Here is a 15,967-nt window from a genome sequence, read left to right as displayed (position 1 = left end):
TTGAAAAATATTTTACACTTTGAATTAAAAATATGTACAAATAGACAATAGAAATTCATTTTTTAGAGCAAAGAAACATTTTAAATAATCAGTTTTTGTGAAACAATAATTGACAGAAAGGATAATTCGTTAAACCAATTGATAACAATATACATATTCATAATATAATATTATATATATAATTACTGAATTGAAATCAGTGCCTTTGTGTGTTGAAATGTTTTTTATCACAGAGGATTTTCCCGTTGAAGGAATTCGCTAAACAAAATTATAGGGGGTACGGCGATGGGGTGGTGGGGGTAATGAAGAATGGAAAACGTAACCTTCGTCGGTAGATCATGCCTCGTCAGCCAGGTAAAGGTCGTCGTACACTTCGGCTGACGGTTCCACCCTTTGCGGTTGCAACTTTCGTTTACAAAAGTACAACTAAATATATACAGTCGGTTGGTTTTTTCTTGATTTTTGTTTTTTCTAATGTTGAGCTTCATTTTAGGTACCTGGAGCGCGAAGAAAATAAGTTAATTTTTCAAGATTTTCATTAAAAAAAATTTCATTTACTTGGCTGCCCAGTCGGTCCTCCCGTGGATCCTAGTTGCACGGCCTGATAAATTCAGGCTGCTTGCAGACGCGTAGAGCTTCGTACTCGGGTAGTAATCTTGCCTTGTCGACAGGGGCATTTTTTGATTCTGCTCACTATAAAAAAAGTACGTGTAATAATCAAAGTACATATTTTATAAAATGACAAAAGATGGATAAATATTAATGGTTGGAATTTTTCCTCACCCTTCAATTCAAACATACAAAACTTAACAAATTGTAAACATGGTATTTATTATTTCTTTTAGCATATTAAAACTCACCACTTGCATGCAATCGGAATGGATATTATGAACTGAGCTATGCGTATTACTCCACGCAGGCATATTTTTTGAGTAAGAAGTTATCGTGGAAAAATACGGACAATAGTGGGAATAGAACCCATGAAAATGGGCTGAGTTGAGAGTTCATGCTAACCACTTGACAGAAGACTGCCAAGAAAGCCTAAGATATTTCCACAATTAAGTAAGTCTAGTAATTACACAGCACAATATGTAAATTAAGTTAATAACTTCATATTTATTTTCTTCGTTCTTTGAAGTATAGAGATTTCAGAATATTGGTATTCAGGTCGTCGCAATTTACAAACAAGATATTTTTTTAATAACTTTATAAACGATAAAAACATCCCATCTAGATTACATTAAACAAAACAATTTTCAGTTCAAAACTGAATGTGGAGTCACAGGAGTATATATCGCTTCTAATAACTGTCCATCTAGATCCATAAAAAAAATCCACTTCATATTTTTGTCTTGCTGTGATGTCATGTCGTGTATATGTTATAACGTTTTAGTAGTATACCTGTTTGATAAATTAGTAGATTGTCCGACGATGTATCTCGAAGTGGCGAGGTAGTGCTGTTTGGCGCTGACTCTCTTCTTTTGATTATCCTCGTACCAACCATGATTCTCTTTCTGCTCATTGGATACCTTTGGCCTGAAAATAATGCAAAACTGGTTAGAAAAGTATACGGTGTGTAGGTAGGCATCACTTACCCTAGCAGCTCAGAGAAATCTCTCTCAATGACAACGTTCGCTTGTGGTGGGACGTAAGCCATTGGCCTGGCCGAAGAGTTGATGTTACTGTTGTGGAAATTGGCCCTCATAGACAGCCTGTCTTCGACAACACCGCTCAACCTCTGGCCGACTTGGAAATACGGCTGCCTGTAGGAAAACATGCTGTGCAAACAATTTTTTTTTCTTTTTGCTGTAACTCACCTGAGCGAGTGTTGTGCTGTTGGTCTTTTCGATGGGTTCCAGTGAAGCATCGCCTCAAGGAGGGTGATCCCCTCTGTCGATGCGTTCGGTATCAACGTTGACAGATCTGTTTTCCTAAACTGGGGAAATTTGAAGTTCATGTTCGCCGCCAATTGATGGCCCTCGTACCACTCTCTCTTTAAGAAACAAAAAAACAGAAAGCACAAATCAAACAATTACAAATATAAAAATAAAAACCTTATCAGGTGTTCCGAGAACGGAGCAGATTTTAAATATCTGATCGATTTCGCTGTTCCCCGGAAACAAGGGTCTGAAAGTGTAGAGCTCTGCCATTATACAGCCAACTGCCCAGATGTCGATTGGACACGAGTAAGTCGTTGAATGGAGGAGAACCTCAGGAGCTCGATACCACCTAAATCACAGTAAACATACTTGGATCAATCATTGATAACAATTTTTTAATTGATTGTTATATGTCAGATTGAAGGTATGATTTATGCTTCATTCTGCCCAGATTAGCCTATAGTAACTGATTGATGGGTGGTAACTAAATGTTTTTGTTTAATTGGTGACTGATGGATACATATAGAGTATACCATTGATGGATTGTGTATCAAGTGTTGATTGATGGATACAATTGGAATTTATATTGATGATTGATGACAAACATTATCAATGGGTGAACGTTGCTTATATATTATTGATCAAGTATGCATCAAGTGTTTAGTTGTTGATTAACATACTCAGATTTTATATTGATGACAAATGTTATCAATGGATAGTAGTTTGTATGAAAATAGATGTTTCATGGATGCACATTTTGAATTGTATATCTAGAAGTGCTTGTGTAATTGGATAATGATGGATGCAATTTGTCTATATTGATGATTGATAGATTAAAATGTTAGATTTGTGTTTACCTAATGATTGATGACTGAAAAAATTATATAATTGTTTGATGATCCATTTTCCCTTTACTGATTGATGATTACTTGAATGATGTGTTTGTGTAATGGAAAATATTCCTCGTATTATCTTCCTTAGGTTGATTAGTGGGCAGAATTTTTTTAAAGCTATGATTGATGAAGTAAAGATCCAAAATTTTTGGGTTTGTTGTTGCTTGCATGGCTGTTTTTTGACTGATGTTTGAACATTGATTTTTTATCAATGTTGATTCACTCCGAAGTTTGTCAACAATATGTGAGTGGATGCACTTTCTCTTCAGATCACTAATTAAGTTAAAAATCTTGAGGTTTGTGTTTAACTGATGGTTTGATAGGATTAACTTTAATGTCATGGATATATTATTATTAAATATAGAATTTTGTGTTTGTTTGATTTTTACTGATGATAAATGTGTTCATTTTTGGAGATTTATATTGAAAGATGGATAGCAGATGAATTTTTTACTTGGCACAATTATCGACTATACATGTACACATTTGTCTTCAGATGGTGACTTTTAAAAGTCATTGATTTGCAGTATTGCCATAAATTAATCAATGATTGATGACTGATAAGTATCAAATTGTGCTTAGTTTTGGAAATTGACTTTTTGTGAATTATCTATTAGAAACTAGACTATTGATTGATGCCTTTGTATGATTTTTAGACAAGGAAATTGTATCTGTATCGTGAATTCTACAAAAGTGAGTGATGTGCTATATCCAAATGATTGATGAATCTATCAAATTGTGTTTAGTTGTGGAAATTTTGTTTTTTGAATTTATGTGAATCAACTACTAGAAAATAAAATCTATTGATTGATGCTTTTGTATCAGCTTTATTGACTGTTTTGTTTAAGTAGTATATATATTCTAAGTTTTGCTATTCTACAAAAGTGGTTGTTGGATTATGTTTCTCTGATTTTTATAAATGATTGATGAATTATAACAGTTTATATTGTTTCAAATGAGAACTCGCGGTCATTTTTTGCCTTTATTTTACTTTGTGTCGATTTACTACTAGATAGTAAAATCTACTGTTCGATCACTGTCTTTAATTGTAGAAATTATATTTGTATTGTTGCGAATCTGTTAGTCCATAAAAGTGATTGATGAGTTATATTCCTACTGATTATGAATTATGACAATTTATTAGTGTATACTTGTGGAAATTTTTTTTGTTGTTTACATTTTTGCTAATCAGCTTGATTAGCAATTGATTGATAAATGATGCATTACACATCTAAGGTTTTCAGTTTCCTATTGATGGACTGAGTTTTACTTTAGTGCACATTGATTGATTGATGGATGTGATATATCCATTTGTGTTTAGTTGTGGAAATTGACGTTTTATTGTTTAAATTTTTGTGAATTACTTGAAAGTTGACTGATAAATTATATTACATTATCAAATTTTGCTTTTGGTGGAAATCGTATTGTCGAGAATGTTTGTTGATTGAATAGAAAGTAATCTATTGATGTATTAATGATTGATGCATTATGGTTGACTGAAGAGAATTATCAAACGATAACAGCTAGGTTTTATTTACAGTTATATACATTTATAAAATATAAAATGATACTAAGTAAAAATTTGACTGATGGTTTAAAATCCTGGATCCCAGTCTATAGTTCGAGGTATCTGGTTGATTTGGAAACAGACTATAGTGTCGCCCGGTTTGAATTTGATGGATACATCTTCGATCCTGAGTCCGCACTCGAGGTCCTTTTTCACAGAGTCGACTTCGTCCTTATGGTGGCGCAAAGAGGCAATCTTGCCCGTGTAAATGCACTCACCATCCCTCAAGAGCTTCACAAAGGCGGACTTCTTCACGATCCCTTTTTGGCAACGGCAACCGGCGACCGGTACCTTTGCCTTGCCCTCATTGATGGTGAACTCCTGGAGGACGGATGCCTCTCCCAGTACCTCCTCCACTTCCTTTTCTGGGAGGACGCTGTTTATCTCGCCCTTCACGTCTTCAACCAGTTTGTAAATCACATTGTGGTGTTTGATTTTCACATTGCCTTTCGCGTCTTCAAGTTCTTTTGTGTTGAACGCATAGACGATGGCATTGAACAACTCAGCAAGGATGATGTCGTTCTTTGACACAGGACCAACACCGTAGTGGACCACATTCAATTTGCACATATTACTCTCATAAGTGTCGAGGACGTCTAAGATCGCTTCAACAGAACCGTCTACGTCTGCTTTCACGACGATGTTTACCTTCAAACTCTTGTCATCTTCGAATTCCTTCTTCCTGGGGCCGTCTGGCTTCAAGCGGAATCTGCCCATTTTTCTCTTCTGCTCGAGGCGTTCTCTATACTGCTTGTAGTGTTCTTGGGCTTTCTGCTCGATGATGGTGTAGTCCTGTTTCGACTTTTCGAACTGTTCCAACTCCAAACGTTTCGAGGCGATTTGGTCGGCCCGTTTTTCGGTCTCGACCTGTAGGGCGAGGTCGCCGGCGGAAGGGAGCGCACGCCAGCCGATGGTCTGGACGGGGGTCGAGGGCGGCGCTTCTTGCACCGGCTCGCCCCTCTCGTCGAACATGGCACGGATTTTGCACCAGGCCTTTCCCGCGACGAGGACGACGCCTTTTCGCAGCGTCCCGCACTGGACAAGCACAGTGCACAGCTTCCCTCGGTGAGGGTCCGTCGAACACTCGATCACCACACCTTCGACAGGGCCGGAGTAGTCGGAACTCAGGGCCATCAGCTCCGCCTGGACGAGGATCGCCTCGACCAGTGCGTCCAAGTTGGTGCCGTTGAGCGCGGAAACGGGCACGACTTGCACGTCGCCGCCGAATTCCTCGACTTGGAGGCCGTGCTGTACGAGCTCACGCTTCGCCCGTTCCGGATCGGCTTTCGGCTTGTCCATTTTATTCAATGCGACGATTATCGGTACTTCGGCGTTCCTGGCCATCGAGATGGACTCGACCGTCTGTTCCATGACGCCGTCGTCCGCCGCAACGACGAGAACGACGATATCCGTGGCCTGGGCGCCCCTGGAACGCATCGAGCAGAAAGCCGCGTGGCCCGGGGTGTCGAGGAACGTCACAACCTCCTTCCCGAGACGTACGACGAACGCCCCGATGTGCTGGGTGATCCCTCCGAACTCGCCGTCCACGATTCTCGAGTCTCTGAGGCTGTCGAGGAGCGTAGTCTTCCCGTGGTCTACGTGGCCCATGATTGCGACGACTGGCGGCCTAGGTTTCGAGTTGACGTACTCTGACGGGTCCCTCCTCTTCGGCTCGACGAACGTCTCTTCCAGGGGCTGCTCTTTCTTCATCATCTGCCACCTCTTCCCAGATTTCTTCACCACTTCTTGAATGACGTTGAAGTTGTCGACTACTTGGTCCGCCTTTCTGTAATGGGCCGTGTCGTCGATGAAAGTCATCGCCTCGAGTACGTGGTCGACGTCTTTTCCTAACGCCTCGGCCAGCTCCCTCAACGTCATTCCCCTCCATACCTGGACGACGTCGGTGGATTTCCACTTTGACTTTGCGTTGTGTACGATAGTCCTGGGCATTTTCTTCTCTTCCCTAGTCTTCCGCTTCTTCATGCATGGTGTTGTTGTGCTGAACGCTGCGACCGCGCGTTCGCACAGCGGCTTCAACTGTCGAAGCCGGCCGATCTTCAACATGGTCTTGTTTTGATACGGAAAGGTACCCGAGGTTCGAACACTGTTACCGTGCAGGGTCGCCAACCTCGACTAATACTCGGCTCGTTCCGGCCGCCGCTTCAGGCCCCCCTCCGCAATTCTATCGATCGACCCGTTTCCAACAACACACAACTAAAACCGCCCAAGTAAAAATAATAATAAATCACTCTATTAGTCATTTCACGGACTTTTTACTTCCGCCTTTGTAAAAATGACATCCTTTTCTTTGAAAACTACATTTAGACCTAGAAACACGATTTTCAATTTGACGATAAACAGATCATCAATCTTTCTCTCCCTATTGAAAAAGAATTACAGATGTACGATTTGCACTACTCAATTAGGATGTAAAGGTGATCGACCAGCTTTTATTGAACAATATATTTGGTAGGATCGGGGATGTGGTCCAATGAATGTACTGGTGTTGAAACTACGCCAAGATTTCGGTGTTTTATTTCACCTCTCTGAGAAATTATCTATCAGTATTTAATATAGGTTTCTTTTATCAACAAGAATAAACATTTTTCATCTCTTTTTGTCATTTCTTATACTAAATACAATGTTTTTTTATTAAATAAATAAATGGCACTTTTTACAAACTATTATCACTGACAAATCAGAACGTAAACAAAGAGGATTCATGTAGCGTTTTTTTCTAATAACATTTCTAGTTTATTAGATATAAGATTTACGAATGTTAGTGGCCTAAAATTCTTCCTATCTTTGTTTAGGGATGTTTTAGTGTTTTGTGTTTCAGTGCTGCCGTTTTAGGTCTGACAATGAGTAGTTTGAGTCGTATGTTGTTCAGTATGATGTTGTTAGTTCAGTTTTCTGTATATGTCAAGTTGTAGTTTGTCTTCTGTTTTTGTGTAATCAAATCTGTCAGTATATTGTTTATGCGGTTGTCAATTTATACTATGACGAGTATGTCGTCTAAATATCTGCATATGTATGTGATGTTATGTTTTGCCATAATTTCGGGGAAGTATTTCTCTTCCAAATGTAAAAATAATAACGCGAGTTTGGCTGAATTTGGATTACATTATTCCTAGTCCGTATTTTGGTGTGTGTATTTGTCCGTAAAGTAGTTTTGTTGTGTCGTAGTTTATATTATGTTTGTGTGTTGTGTGTATTCTTTATCACAGCTAAAATTATTAATTTACAACATTAACAAGATTCCCTCTATTGTTAATAAATAGTTAAAAAATAGTAAAATTTAAATAATTATCGTGTCATAGTCCTCTACCTTTGGCTATTTCTTTCTTACTTACTTGCTTATTTTCTTCTTCTTTTTTTTACTTTATCTATCTCCCTGTCTTTTTCTCCCCCACTCTTCTTTCTTTCTCACTCTTTCTCTGTCTTCCTCTCTCCGTCGGTATGTCTTTCTACCGGCCTCTTATTTTTCGATGTTACTCTCTTATATCTCTTGTTTCCCTCTTCTGGCATTTTCTACACTTCTCGTCTCTCGTTTTTTTTATGCGAGACTGTTTAACTTTACTAAACTTTTTCACCCTTTCCCCTTAATACCTTTCTGCCACTGCGTGTAATCGTGGTAAACGCATCACTGCACCGCTAGATTCGCTGTTTAGGTTCCAAAATTTTATTTATATGCTTATAGGGTTTTAATAACAAACACTAATGTTCATAAAGTACGTTATTTTTGCGTATGTTGTAGTTAACTCATAATTGAATGATATGACTTCAATTATTTTCCGTGTTTTTATGACTTATAGTTAACGATGTCTTTTATACCATGACTGATGCCAACTGGGCATGTCATTTGTCTTTGTTTGTTTATCGTATTAATTAAGCACCTACCTCGTTGAGACGTAGTCTGTGTAAGGGGGCCTGGAGCGGACTTCGCGTGCCAGGCCGAAGTCGGCGATTTTGACCAGTTCGGGACCGCAACAGAGGAGGTTCTCGGGCTTCATGTCCCTGTGGAAGAAGCCGTGCCGGTGCATGAAGGCGAGCCCTTGGAGCACCTGGTACAGGATGTTACGGACCACGGACTCGGGGAACAGTTTCTCCCTGGAATGAAGACAAGATGAGAAATGCTGGATAAAAGGGTTATTGACGATGTGAATAATTGAAACGGGTTTGATGAACTTCGCTGATAGATTTCATCTCTTGATTTGCTATAATTGCAATTATTAACCCGGAGTCGTTCCAGCTCAAAATCCTTACAGAGCCCCCTTCGGAGAAAATAGCCGGGTAACGACTGATGTGGGAATTATAGACGTTTTTAAAAATGAATTACAACCCATCTCCCATCAATAACACTATTGATTTTCGAGAAATCAATTTCAGAAAGAGAGGGCTCAAGGAGGGAAACAGAAGGGGAAAAATGAGTGAGTGAAAGAGAGAGAGAGAGAGAGAGAGAGAGAGAGAGAGAGAGAGAGAGAGAGAGAGAGAGAGAGAGAGAGAGAGAGAGAGAGACACAGAGGGAGAGAGAGTGTGGGAGAGAGAGTGAGAGGAGAGTGGGAGGGTGATGAGAGAGAGAGTGAGAGAGAGAGAGAGAGAGAGAGTGGGAGGGTGATGAGAAAGGAGAGATATTTAGAGAGGGAAAGGGAAATTTAGGGAAAGAAAAAGAAAACAGGAAAGAAAGAGGGAGAGAGAGTGTGGGAGAGAGAGAGTGAGAGGAGAGTGGGAGGGTGATGAGAGAGAGAGAGAGAGAGAGAGAGAGAGAGAGAGAGAGAGAGAGAGCGAGCGAGGGAGGGAGACTGGGAGGATGATCAGAAAGGAAAAGAGAGATATTTTGAGAGGGAAAGGGAATTTAGGGAAAGAAAAAAGGAAAGAAAGAGAGAGAGATTGGAAAGGAAAGATAGGGATTGATAGATAAACAGAGGTGAAGAGAGAGAAGAGAGAAATTTTGGGAAGGAAAGAGATAGAGAGTGCGAGAGAGAGAGAGAGAGAGAGAGAGAGAGAGAGACAGAGAGAGAGAGAGAGAGACAGACAGACAGAGAGAGAGGGAGAAAGTGAGAGGGGTGAGTGAGAGCGGGTGGGAGGGTGAGGAGGAAGGAAAGGAGAGAGATTTACAGAGGGAAAGGGAAATTTAGGGAGACAGAAAGAAAAAGAGAGTGAGTGAGAGGGAGAGGAAGAGGAAGAAAGAGAGATAGAGAGACATTATGCACATCAGAGATGAAACATAAGTTATGTATTTTTCTTAATGATAATGTATGATAATCAAGTAGTCAACTTTCAGCAAGGAATGAGATTGATTTAATCCTTTATAAAACGTAACAACTATTTAAAAGTCAATCTACTATCTTGGACTGCATAACGTGATCGATTGGTGAAGAATTGGGTCGGAGTGGGCTAGACCAGGAAGAATAATAGAAAGGCACGAAACCCTCTGAAAAATTAAAAAAAAATACAAAGGCCAAAGAGGTGACAGAAAAACAAAACAAATAAGACAAAACCGATTATAATTCTATTATTGATTGTAATTACTACAATCAGACGGCGACCTTTCTCTGTCCTTTTCCTTCAACCTTCACATCTACCGCAGGTTGGAGACACAAATTAGCGTTGGCCAAGAAAGGGAAAGAAACGATATGCAAAATCATGATTCATTTAGAAACATTTAAGCCGTTTTACTTTACGTTAAATTTTGTTGAAAGCGCACGGCTGAATGGTTTTCCTTTATTTTCTTCAGGTTTACCTTATGTGTAACGTCCCAATTATTCGAATCCATCGTATTCCAAGGATGATCGATTGTCCATTGATCCCAATCTAGTGTTTTACAAACAAGAAGAGGGACGAATTAATTAGTGATTAATTATTCAAAAAAGGAGGTCGAGAAGGTAAAAAAATCATAAACATGATGAAGTTTGTCCAAATTTTATTCGTTAAACGTTCTACCTCTTCCACCCGGGTGAACGTAATCTCTTGTATAAATCCACGAACGGACACGTTCACTTGCTCCGCGGAATTATTCAAAAATTATCAATTTTTACGCTTTATCGGCAATTCTTACCAGATTTCCGATCTCACCTTTTACCGCTGTTCATTTGTCTTTCGGTATCATGCAAATATTCTCTTGCAGAATATCTCAAAATCTCTGATTTTCCCTTTGACATTTCCTTTCGTAATTCCCCCTCTCTTGCAAATTCCAGGCATCTTTCAAATGTTCTCTTTCTTATTTTACAATGTTTTTTTCTCCGTCTCGCTTTAACTTGTTTTCACACTCTTTCAAATGTCCCTATTCCTAATCTCTGTCTCTCTCCCCCTCTCTCTCTCCTCTCTCTCTCTCTCTCTCTCTCTCTCTCTCTCTCTCTCTCTCTCTATCTATCTTTCTCACAGACGGACAGACAGACACACACAGACACACATTCGTATATTTGACACTGTTTTTTGTCCGTTCCGGTTTTTTGTAACACTGCGGTCAACACTGTCTCCGGGAAGTGGTAGCTTAGTTTAGTTATTTTATCATAGTCTTTGGGATATAAATGAAGACTATTAAAATTGATTTATTATACGGTTACCAAATGAAAATAATGTGTATTTGTTTTTCTTTACGACCCGTCTTTGGGGTAACAGGAAGTGGGTCTCTCTCTCTCTCTCTCACTCTCTCTCTCTCCCTCTCTCTCTCCCTCTCTCTCTCTCTCTCTCTCTCTCTCTCTCTCTNTAAATACCCACCCAAATATCCCTCCATAAATCTCCTTCTTTCCTTCCCTAAATCTCTTTGTCTCTCCGACTATCTCTCTTTATCTATCTATTTATCTATTTACTTATCTATCTATCTCCTTCTCTCCCTCCCTCAATAAAGCTCCCTCTTTCCCTCCCTTTGTCTTCTCTCTCTCTCTCTCTCTCTCTCTCTCTCTCTTTAATTTTTTTAGACGAATACTACGAATATTTGCTGTGTTTACTAGCAAGGGAGATCTGTAGGTGAATTATAATGCAATTACAAACCTACTATTATGTTTATCGATTTTTTTAAAATTTATGTGCTCATGGGTTTGTAAGTTTCAGCCGAAAGCGCCGTCTGGATAGGCACTTTCTTCATGTTGTACGTACGTGTGGTATAAGTTTCCATAGAAATGTTCGTAGGAGAAAGAGAAACGGGTTATGTTTTGGTATGTTTTATGTTCGGTTGCAGGGGTCTTCAGGGAGGCAGAGGTCACAGTCAGTAAAATTTCAGCAATGCCTGCGACCTCTGCCACCCCGCGACCCTGGAGCGGTGCCGGCCACCGGGGGAGGGGGGCTTTCTGCAGACGCCGCAGCCGCGGATTATCCGTTACGGTAATCGAATCCGGACGATAAACCTTATCGGGGTCCGTCACGTGCCTCCCGGGGAACCATAAAGCCCCAGGCACGGAAACCGGGTCACGGGGGAGGCCTAATGTCTCGCCGGGACGCACGATTCTTCACGACTTTCAAATCCATAACACTGACGGCCGCGGCTCATCTTTTGAAAAAAAAAACTTCTTCACAAAAAAAACAAATGGCAAAGGTTTAAAGAAGCTTGAAAACATCCGGTTCAACCTCGATCTTACAACTAGTAGACTCTGGACTCTTTCTGAGCAAAACATCACTATTTAATGCAAATATCCACTATTTACGTTGGTGCTCATCTGTTTTGAAATTAAAATTTTAATTTTTTCAAATCAAAATTTTACAAAAACTCAAAATTTGATAATACGATTCCTCTCTCTCACTCCCTCATTCTCTAAAACATTCTCTCTCCTAATTTCTCACTTGCAATAACTCCCACTCTCAAATATTTCATCTACTATCTTTTAAATATTTTATCTTTCTATCTATCAACACACAACCTTTCTGGTTTTTATTTTTCGTGATTAATGTCATATGTTACGCATTGACGTCCCACTTGTAGTCCGGAGGGTAAACGTGAGACTAGGCGGCCGGTCGTTTAAACTTTTTTCAGGAGGCTCGGAGTGAACGTCGATGATTGCATCTCAATTATGCGAAATCATCGACGAAATGAAGAAACCGTTCTTCGCCGGCACGGAACTGGCGGAATGTCGAAATTCAAAGGTCGTACCGATGCGGGAGGGCAGCAGGGAAATCGACGCTAATCTAAAATCAATAGCCGTTTCCATCGGTACGGGCCCGATTAAGAGACGGTCAAGGGTAGGGCAGATCCGTGCAACAGATCAAAAGGGCTCACCTGTCCTTCATCAGCTGGTAAAGGTTTTCCTTCATGTACTCGAACACGAAGTACAGCGTGTCGTTCTCACGTATCACCTCCCTCAGTTTGACTACGTTTGCGTGGTTCAGTTTCTTGAGGGACTGCAACCAAAAACATAGAAAATACATAATAAAAAACACAGAAATACAAAAATAAACGAATATAAATATTAAAAAACTAGAAAAAAAGCGATACGAAATGGACCCGAAAATCAATATCAGTGTTGTTTCTGTCTTTTGTTATCTCACATTCATCAAAATGATAATGAAAAGGTTGTTCTTTTATTGCCATTTGGCCTGATTTTTACAGATTGCCGTTCTGGATGTCCCGTCTTGTTTTGTTTTAAGGTCAAATAAATCGAATCGGGACGGATCCATGGACTGATGCGACACCATCTGTTGTGTCGTGTCGTGCGGTTGTAGATTTCGCAAAACTTTTTTTTTCTTTTTTGCGACACCATCGAGAGAGAGAATGTAAAATGCCGAGGTAAAGCGTGAAATCAGGCACAGGCATAGATCCGCCCTTGATGAATAACAAAAGCGCATGCACGGTTGTGACATGCAATCTCGTCGTTTATGGCCAAAAACGGACAAAACCACGCACGAATGGCGAACATATCAAAAATTTGAACAAAAAATAAAAAGAAGAAAAAAATGGAGACAAATCAGGCAATTTTTCAAAGGTTTTTGAGTAAGGAGTTCATAAAAGATCGGCTCACCTTCACTTCCCTCAGGTTCATAGCTTCATCCCATGAGTAGTATTTTCTTTTCATCCTGGAAGAATAAAAATTAAGAAAATTACACTGTTATTTAACTGTTAGAATAGTTTGACAAATAAATTAAGAACATTGCTTCACACCTGAAGACCCCTCCAAATCTTTTGTCTTGTGTACAGTTTTGTACCTTTATATTGGGTTGTCCGGAAAATAATGCAGGATTTTGGTATTAAACAAAAAAAAAAGAAACTAGTTACTTTAAAGCAATGTTCTTTAATCAAAATAATTNTACAAATGAGTAATCCTGTAAACGTAAACAGAATATTTTATATAGATTTTTTTTAATGAAAACTTAAAATCCTGCATTATTTTCCGGACAACCCAATATAAGGACTTTTGGTAGGGTGATGATGTGGATAAAAGAGACAGTTAATTTGACAGTCTACAGGGACACTTACATCTTCGTATCCCCCGGGTAGCGACAACGCCGTTTCCGGGTCGGCGTCAAGTTCAAGGTTCTAAAATCGCTCCGGAATGCTGCCCAGCCCTCGAGATATAAATTGTAAAAGCACAACTCAAAGACCTTCAGCATATTCCAAGCGTTATTTATCGTCTCGAGAAGTCTGCACGTCATCCCTTACGCTCAAATCGGGCTTTTATTCCAGTCAATGCACAAAAATTGACGATAATGTTTAATAACATTTATTTTTTATTACTCTATATGCTTATGTGACCTTCTATCTTTAATATCCGCTTACATATTTCCCTTTTTATCTTTTTCCCTTCATCTCTCAAGCTAGACAATTCTCAACCGTTGCACACACACACACACACACACACACACACACACACACACACACACACGTGTACACGTACACACACACACACGTGTACACGTACACACACACACACACACACACACTCTCTCTCTCTCTCTCTCTCTCTCTCTCTCTCTCTCTCTCTCTCTCTCTCTCTTTCTCATTCTATTAAACGTTTTTGCTCCCTTGCTTGCTCATTGTTTTAACTAGTCTCACATTTTTTGTCTTTCTTATTTTTCCCTCTAATCCTGGTTGTGGTAACATTGCGTGCAACACTGATTCCGGGAAGTGAGGTTTTTTATTTAATTTCAAATCTGTAAATAAATTGGTTTGTACTACAGAAACTGACTTTGTTCAGGTGAAAAAATCATATTCGTTGTTAATCTACGATTTAATTGACTGTTTTTCATTAATTATAAATGAATGTTGTATCAGACAAAATCTGTTTGTATTTACTACACCTGAAGAGGAACGGATATAACTAGAAATGATAAATGATGGAGTGAGTGTGGTGTTCAATCCTTTTTAAAAGGATAGTTCCTACTCACAGTAAGTTGTTTTGCAACGATCCGGATTTCGAGCCTTTTACCTCATCATCAGGTTGAAGGACTTCTACAACCACGTCTCTCGACATGAATTGCCAAAGTGAACCGCTGATACCTCCGCCAACGCGACATTCCAATTATCAGCTGATTTTTTTAATGACGCTCAATTTGAACGAGCGAAACGCGGAAATTATAACACAAATAAATATTAGAATAATAAATACTTAATATTACTATAAATTACTATAAAAATAATAACAATTAAAATAATTAGATTAATTATTTGGATGTTTGATATTATTTATGTACATATTTAAAATGGGAGGTAGATCAAAATCTGTTATATTATTAATGCATTTATCACCATGTTCAATTTTACATTTTTTAATTTCAAATTTCTCAAACCAATCTAGTTCTTTCCCTTTGTTGAAACTATGTAACACTCTTGTATTTAAATTTGAATTGAAATTATGTTTTGTTTCTTTTAGATGGTCCTTAAATTCCGAAAATTTGCTCGATTTAGGCAAGTGTTCTTTTACTCTTGTTTTTATTTCTCTACCGCTTTGTCCTATATATTTAATATCACAATCATTACAATTGAGTTGGTAAACCCCACTTTTTGCCAAGTTGTCTACTTTGTCTTTAGGTTTTGAGAGGATGTTTTTAAGTGAACCCGTACTTCTAAAAGCTATTCTAAAACCTTCTTGTTTAAAAATTTTACTAACTTTTTGGGATAATTCACCAATGTATGGCAAACAACGGAAACCTACTGATTCATTTGTGGTGGGGTGACTGAGTCCTATTGTTGATTCGTTTAAAGTTAATTTTTTTATTCTTTTAACTAGCAACCTATCAATAAATATTTCTTGATACCCGTTGTTTTTTGCTAAGGTTTTAAGGTTTTAGATATGTACATAAATAATATCAAACATCCAAATAATTAATCTAATTATTTTAATTGTTATTATTTTTATAGTAATTTATAGTAATATTAAGTATTTATTATTCTAATATTTATTTGTGTTATAATTTCCGCGTTTCGCTCGATCAAATTGAGCGTCATTAAAAAAATCAGCTGATAATTGGAATGTCGCGTTGGCGGAGGTATCAGCGGTTCACTTTGGCAATTCATGTCGAGAGACGTGGTTGTGGAAGTCTTTCAACCTGATGATGAGGTAAACTGCTCGAAATCCGGATCGTTGCAAAACAACTTACTGTGAGTAGGAACTATCCTTTTAAAAAGTATCGGATATAACTATACTATATATTATTTATTTCCTGGGGTTTTACCAAGTTTTTATTTTTCAAGTTATTCT

General features: G+C 38.7%; 3 protein-coding genes across 3 annotated transcripts in view; 1 reads left to right on the top strand and 2 right to left on the bottom strand.

The window, feature by feature from the left end:
- Positions 1 to 204: 204 nt before the first annotated feature.
- The window catches only part of LOC106663116 (serine/threonine-protein kinase MAK-like), a 58,740-nt gene continuing 42,977 nt past the window's right edge, over positions 205 to 15,967 (bottom strand). Inside the window, exons 3-11 of the mRNA XM_014387698.2 lie at positions 13,292 to 13,346; positions 12,553 to 12,674; positions 8,241 to 8,450; positions 2,055 to 2,229; positions 1,818 to 1,993; positions 1,596 to 1,763; positions 1,402 to 1,536; positions 559 to 693; positions 205 to 497 (exon numbers count right to left, since the gene is read on the bottom strand). Coding sequence (XP_014243184.1) covers positions 485 to 497; positions 559 to 693; positions 1,402 to 1,536; positions 1,596 to 1,763; positions 1,818 to 1,993; positions 2,055 to 2,229; positions 8,241 to 8,450; positions 12,553 to 12,674; positions 13,292 to 13,346 — 1,189 coding nt within the window. The 3' untranslated portion in view covers positions 205 to 484. The remainder of the gene's footprint in view (positions 498 to 558; positions 694 to 1,401; positions 1,537 to 1,595; positions 1,764 to 1,817; positions 1,994 to 2,054; positions 2,230 to 8,240; positions 8,451 to 12,552; positions 12,675 to 13,291; positions 13,347 to 15,967) is intronic.
- The window catches only part of LOC106663114, a 137,439-nt gene continuing 122,116 nt past the window's right edge, over positions 645 to 15,967 (top strand). Inside the window, exons 1-2 of the mRNA XM_014387696.2 lie at positions 645 to 704; positions 846 to 1,062. The gene's annotated coding sequence lies outside the window, so the exon portion shown is untranslated. The remainder of the gene's footprint in view (positions 705 to 845; positions 1,063 to 15,967) is intronic.
- LOC106663115 (translation initiation factor IF-2, mitochondrial) lies at positions 4,283 to 6,457 on the bottom strand. Its single transcript, XM_014387697.2, has one exon. The coding sequence runs from the start codon at positions 6,402 to 6,404 to the stop codon at positions 4,368 to 4,370; it is 2,037 nt and encodes a 678-aa protein (XP_014243183.1). The 5' UTR covers positions 6,405 to 6,457; the 3' UTR covers positions 4,283 to 4,367.

This window comes from Cimex lectularius, unplaced genomic scaffold (assembly GCF_000648675.2).
Source record: "Cimex lectularius strain Harlan isolate CLEC.00 unplaced genomic scaffold, Clec_2.1 scaffold131, whole genome shotgun sequence".
NCBI lineage: Eukaryota > Metazoa > Arthropoda > Insecta > Hemiptera > Cimicidae > Cimex > Cimex lectularius.
The sequence above is the reverse complement of the archived record's forward strand: the minus strand, read 5'-3'. Positions and strand labels throughout refer to the sequence as shown.

Coding starts and splice junctions, on each gene's coding strand:
- LOC106663115 (XM_014387697.2), bottom strand. CDS start 6,404: ATGTTGAAGATCGGCCGGCTTCGACAGTTGAAGCCGCTGTGCGAACGC.